The 6,543-nt window shown below is 38.6% G+C and overlaps 1 protein-coding gene across 2 annotated transcripts in view; it reads right to left on the bottom strand.

Moving 5' to 3' along the window:
- Window positions 1-2,819: 2,819 nt before the first annotated feature.
- Window positions 2,820-6,543, bottom strand: part of rbm27 (RNA binding motif protein 27) — an 18,596-nt gene continuing 14,872 nt past the window's right edge. For both annotated transcript variants that reach the window (XM_005727793.1, XM_005727794.1), the window contains exons 18-21: window positions 4,469-4,696; window positions 4,182-4,265; window positions 3,898-4,017; window positions 2,820-3,014 (exon numbers count right to left, since the gene is read on the bottom strand). In XM_005727793.1, coding sequence (XP_005727850.1) covers window positions 2,910-3,014; window positions 3,898-4,017; window positions 4,182-4,265; window positions 4,469-4,696 — 537 coding nt within the window. In that variant the 3' untranslated portion in view covers window positions 2,820-2,909. The remainder of the gene's footprint in view (window positions 3,015-3,897; window positions 4,018-4,181; window positions 4,266-4,468; window positions 4,697-6,543) is intronic.

Here is a 6,543-nt window from a genome sequence, read left to right as displayed (position 1 = left end):
CTTAAAGTATAAGGAAAAAATCTAATGGCTTTCAGTAATTCCACCGTTTAGTCATAACATTTGATGTGTTTTAAGCACAGGTATAATCTTTAATGCTATAGCCTAATTGTAAGTACTAATAATGCAGTGTGAATTATTTAATTACTGAGCACATGCAAGAAGAATGAGACCACACAAGAGAATAGGTTCATATTTTCTGGAATGCTTTTGCCTGGAAACCCCCCCCCCTTGCCAATGCTGACATGTTTTCATTTTCTTTACCTTTTCTTTTCCCTCCCAGATCCAATTTATATTTATGTATGTTTTCGGTTTTTTTCCCCCCCCTCTTCTTTTTTTTTTTTATGGCCTTATAAGCACCCAATTCCTCCATCTTTATTGGCAAAAGCAAACATGCTAGTAAATTAGAAATCCAGTTTTACAAACAAAATACATGAAGAAAATACATCCACATCCTGCAAATATAAACAGTAACAAATCCAAAACTATTATCCAATAAACACTTTACATTTTTTACACCATTGTGTGATAGTACAAAAAGTGGGAGACCTTCTCTGAATCCTCACTCACACAAAGCAAGAACCTCACCAGTATAGGTTTATCCCTTCAACCTGCCAGTGACCTCATTAAATTAAAAAAACAAAACAAAAACATCACATGAGAAAATCATAATGAAGTACAAAGGGAAAAGCAACAGCCTCTCCTCTCACACACACACATCATTCTGACGCTAATGCTGGAAGTAAAAACATCAGCTTTGGGACAATGAGGTCGCTGGCAGGAGGCGTCTGAGTATCAGTCAACAGTCAGATATGCAATCCACACAAGAGCACTACCAACATTGTAGGTGGGAGGAAGATCTGCACCCTTTTAGATGTGGTGCCAGCGTGCATTAGGGAGCAAAGAAAACCAATTGTAATCACTGACTGAATATATGACCACGCAGGCCAAAATGTGCATATTATGTGCATATATATATATATACATACACATACACATACATACACATACGTGCACATTTCTACACGCATGTCTTGTGTAAAGTCTGCACAGTAATAAGTTAAAGTCTTTCTTCTCCTATGGTGCTTCATTCAAACTGGATATGATCAGTTTAGCTGAGTTACGAAAAGCATAAATCAAACAAAACGTCATTAAGCTGCATGTAAATGTATCTGGTGGAAGGGACAGGACTAATTCTTTAACCAAATACATTTGTATGTGAGTTTTAATGGTTTTAGATTCCTCCCACCTTGAGGATTCTAAAATACAGTATATGGGGGGGGGGGGAAAAAAAAAAAAAAAAAAAAAAAAAGGCAAAACAGAAAGTAAAAATATTTATCATGAACTCACACACTGTGGTTTTACTCACAGAGTGGCTTCGGAGCACAGTTTGACAATATTCAGATAGAGGCAAAGCTGCACTTAAGCTAAATCAATGTTGTTACGGGCATGACTCGGTGTCTTTCAGAGTGTTTTCCACAGCTCTTATATTTCGTAAACAGACAAACAAAAACCTACTTAAATGACAAGTTTAGTCAAATAACAATATGAACTGGTTGAAAACTGAAAATACAAAATTCTTGCGACTAAAGCAGAGATACTAAGCTCTCCTGCTCAACATTTTCTACCTGATACAACCTCATCAGTCGTTAACCCCCCCCCCCCCCAAAAAGGGGGAAAAACAAAACAAAAAAATATTAAACTTAGAGAGAAAAAAAAAAAAAAAGAACAGTAATTTCTCTTTCAAGCATTTACAAAATTTACAAAAGTAAATCACGTCCTGTAAAAACTCAGCAATCCGCTGACTGTGTAAGGCAAAGAAATTATTTATATATTCTTTTTTTTTTCTTTTTAAGCATTACATTCAAACACCTGTCTATGGATCTCACATTTTTGAAATGGGTGATCTGATCTTTGTCCCGTCAGGGCCTCTGAATGACCAAGTGACAGAAGAAAACAAGTGAAAATGTTACGCACTCTTAGCAGATGAACATTACAACATGTGTTTGGGTGTGTATTTACACAGAGTGGCACTGGACAACTGAGTGAGCAACAAAATACAAGTGTGTGGGGGTGATTTTTTCCCGAACATGACTACATGACTGTATATGAAGTGCATGGAAGTTTGTAAACATTGATTGTGTTTTTTTTATTGCACTGGTATCCTATTGTACCTGCACTGGCTGTATGGCCACGGTGCAGCATCTCTATGGGTCTGTCTGTTTATTAGGAACACCAACATGCATGTGCACTGGCAAATATTCATACCAGCACACATTTAGGGAAAAAGAAAGATGCAATCCTTTAACACGTTGGGCTTTACCACATCAAAACTATGAGCGAAGTGAAAGCTGTACCATACTTTGCCAATATCGGTACGGCACAGTGCATTTATGCAGTGTGGAAAAAGAATAAATAAATTTCTCTGTGGTAGCGGCAGAGAACGTTCTGTTGGTGATGGAATGGCTGTCCCTGAACGGAGGACAAGATTCTACAAAAACTGGTGAGAAAAAGAGCTTAAATACAGTATGTATAAAAATACCTATTCACAGTCGACACAAATGTTGTGCATTACTGATATTGTCCATCTGGTAAGCACACAGAAACTTACATAAGTTTTTCTAGCTATAAGAACAACTAAACATGTATCTTTCTCAGCAAAAGTGAGATGTTTTAAACAACTGTTTAGTTGAGGGATACAAAAAACTGTTGACCATCTACACTTCTTTTCATGTACAATAAAGTAAAGACGTTTTTTTCTTTTACTTTGATTAGAGTCTAAAATTACTTTGAAAATACTGGAAAGGGAAAAAAAAAGTGAGTTCCTTTACATCAATTTTAATCTGCGTGGGAGTGGGAGTGGGGGACCACTGATTCTGCCGGAGAGCAGTTAATGATAATGACGAATGTCATTATCGCCTCCAAGATCGACTCTCGTACTCATCGTCTTCATCGTCATCCTCTTCCTCCTCCTCTTCTTCCTCTTCCTCCCCAGGTAAATACGAGCTAGCTTCCTTCTGTAGAAACAAATACCATGTTAGCATTTATATTTATGCTTTTTCTGGAAACTTTAAGTCAGCTTTCCTCCTGGCAACATGCATGTTTAGAACACAGCAAACAGAAAGTGATTCAAAGTGTAGCAGAGGGAAATTATTTATTGTTTAAAGAAAAAAAAGAAAAAGAAAACAATCCAAAAACATACTGGAATATCAGATTTTAAAATCACCAAATATTGGTACTGATCTTAAAAATCCTATAGTGGTCAGACTGCCTGCTTCTGATATTTCTTATGCTTTAGATTTAGACATCCTCCATTCGATTGGTTAGCCATCGGTGAATCCACCATGACAGGTGACCTGCTGATCAGTCTCAGGAAATTAATCCTAATCTCTGCCAGTCAAACTAGTCTGTAGACCTGTCCAGAAATCTGTCTGTTTCAGCTCCTGTGATAAAACGTGATGAGCATGAAGTGGCTATAAGTAGATCTGCAGTCAGAGGAAATCTGACAACAAATTTCTACCTGTGCACAGACACATTTTCAGAATGGCAACCGTACCTTTAAAAACAAAAGTTACATATAAGAAATGGCACAACCTCAAAGGAGGAAACAAACCCCTTAAATAAATACAGCATAAGGATTTCACCTGACAGTAATGCAGTTTTACTCATGGGGCTAAGATGCTCTTAGTACTGAGAGGCTAGCACTCCTTTTCCTTTGGGAGATGCTGTTAAAAATTAACAAGCAGCAGAAAGAAATAACCAAGTAAAATTTTGTGAATGTAACCAAAACTTCAAAAGTTTCCCCAACTCAGATTTTCAAGTTGTGTCGTACACAACGCCCTTTCCTTAATTTGTTTTAGTTACTGGGAAAACATGAAGCCGTGTGTGTATTTGTCATACCGCACTGTCCTCATCTTTAGCCTCCTCTTCCTCTGGCTCCGTTGTAACAGAGGGCGTCTTGGGCTTGTACCAGGAAATCTGCAGAACACGACCTTTGAACTTAGCTCCCTGGTTTGCTGCCTAGAACACCAAAGAGAGGTACAGCTCTTTTAGATGCTATACTGGAGTATTTTAATTATTTAAATTTATTAATTTATTCTATTATTATTAGAAGAGGATTAGAGGAAAAGCAGCAAGATTAAGAGAACATGTAGCCCATACACATTTGGAGCCATGTGACTTACATTCTCTGCTTCACTCCGTGTCTTAAAGGTCATGACGACACTGTTGGCGTCTTGGTCACGGAGATCCTCGATTTCACCAAATTTCTAGGTTAAAAAAATATCAGTTGGCCAATCAGGATATAGTTATACACATCAAAACATTTATGACTTATCACAGGGAAAATGATTCACTTAACATATCTAAAGATATAAGAGGGAATAAAGTGGTATTTATTACTACAGTTTTTATTACTTAGCAATAACATCGTGCTGTATTACTGGAGGGAGAGATCCTGCCATATTCTTACCACAAAGTGCGGCATTAGCTCTTCTTTTTCCTCCTGAGTGACCCCTAAAATAGCCAGGGCTCTGGGTCTGTGATCAACCACCATTCGGTTCACAGCCCCGCCGCGCGCCATCATTTCCCGGTTTCGACTCCGGCCACGGCCCACGTGCATCGCACCAGGATCTGGGCCCAGCTTTCCTCGGCCGCGACCTCGACCTGCTGGAGGCCAGATCAAACCCAAACGTGTTGCCTAAAGGAGGACAGAAAGGGCGGTTGACTGGACGCTGTTTGATTTCAGTACACAATTACACACCACTGTGTGTCTAATTTATATATTGAATAACTTTAAAAAAATTAAAAAAAAAAGTTTATGGAAAAATACAAAAACAACAACAAAAAGGAGCAGGCCATCACAACCCTTCAGAGCTGAAACATTTTCTACACACCCTTGCTCTCTCACTTTCTGCCCTTTACCACTAGTTGTCACTCCTCCATTTTTAAAAACATCTCCTTCCTTCTCAGACACTCCACAAGCTCACAACCACTCTCCCTTTAATTGTCATCCTGCGATTTTCTTACAAGGACCAGTGTCTCAAACTTTAATGAGGCGCAGCTCCATCAGTGTAGGACGTGTGTCTTATTTGGCTTCGTTAGCAGATGTTCCTCTGGGCTTGCTTAAGTGGCTGCAGTTTAATGTGCAGAAGGCGGGCTGAGTTTAGATGGATGGGGGATGCATATCCATTTTTAAACAACTAGCCAATTTAAGACCCTGGGGTTAAAGGAAAAAAAATGCAAAGCAGGTTGTTGCTAACAAAAGCTATGTTGTTGTTAGCCTGATCTTAAGCCACAGCCGTCTGCGTGCACAGCAAATTTAGAGGATAAAGAAGAAGAAAACACTGCGTGTAACACCAAAAAATACAAATAAATAACTGTATGGGCTGCATGACCTAACCTGAAACCTAATTAATGACTTTTGGCAGAATCACTGGGAAGATGTGTTATTTATGTGTCATTGCTCATTTAACCAGGAAACCACGCTAACTTACAAGAGACCTGATCCAGAATGAATGCAACAAAGATGAGGTTAAATGCAAGTTATAGAACATGAAATATAATGTACAAATACTCCAAACAAAACTGCAATACTAATTACCTCAAGAAAAGCCACCAATTCAGTAGATAAGTGTGTGTAAGTCTACCTCCTTACATGTTGATGGAGTGTAGTAATAAAATGCTGTTTAATCTGATGTGTCAAAACCCCGAGGGGACTACAAAGCAAGCATCTGGAGGAGTGCGTCTGGCAACTACTGGAGCCGACTAAGATAACAGTACAGAGGTAAACTGAAAATTTACCATAAAACTTTTTTTTTTTTTTCATTACTGAATACAATTCAAGTTTATTTATATAAGGCCAGTTCACAAAAACAGTCGCCTCAAGGCAATTATGCTGCAAGGTAAAGACCTTGTGACGATAGTGTGCAAACCACAACAGTCAGTTGGTCCCCTATGAGTAGCGATTGGGGTAAGCGGGAAAGAGAAACTCCCTTTTAACAGGAAGGAAGCAATAGGTCATTTACATCTTGTGTAGGTGTCTTGTGGTATCACCAAGACGTTTGCATCAGATTCATTAGGACTCTTACGAAGCTTCGAGCTGAGCGAATAACACTAAACACAGCGGATCTGGAGCTTGTGCACAAACTGCAGGATCAGGTTCCAGTTATCACAGAGTCAAATAAAACAAACAGAACATAGATGGTTTTTAAAAAAAAAAAAAAAAAAAACTTTCTGCCTGACACGTCTGACAGAACACAAATAAACTAATGAATTTAATATATTATTTGATTTATTTTAATCGGTGGACAGATACCATCTCTTTCCACCCCTTGCAGAACAGGCTGTGACTATAATCTCATCTGCACACTTCCTCTAAGGCATTTCTTGGTATCACATCCTCTAATTCAGTTCTCAACGAAAGTGTTGATGATGCAAGATGCTGTCAATGATTAACTTTGTGTCTGTTTCTATCCATGTGTATTTTCTGTGCGTGTGTGTGAGAATGTGTGTGTGTGTGTGTGTGTGTGTGTGTGTGTGTGTGTG

This window comes from Pundamilia nyererei, unplaced genomic scaffold (genome assembly GCF_000239375.1).
Source record: "Pundamilia nyererei isolate P.nyererei 1_Seehausen unplaced genomic scaffold, PunNye1.0 scaffold00026, whole genome shotgun sequence".
NCBI classification, from domain to species: domain Eukaryota; kingdom Metazoa; phylum Chordata; class Actinopteri; order Cichliformes; family Cichlidae; genus Pundamilia; species Pundamilia nyererei.
The sequence above is the reverse complement of the archived record's forward strand: the minus strand, read 5'-3'. Positions and strand labels throughout refer to the sequence as shown.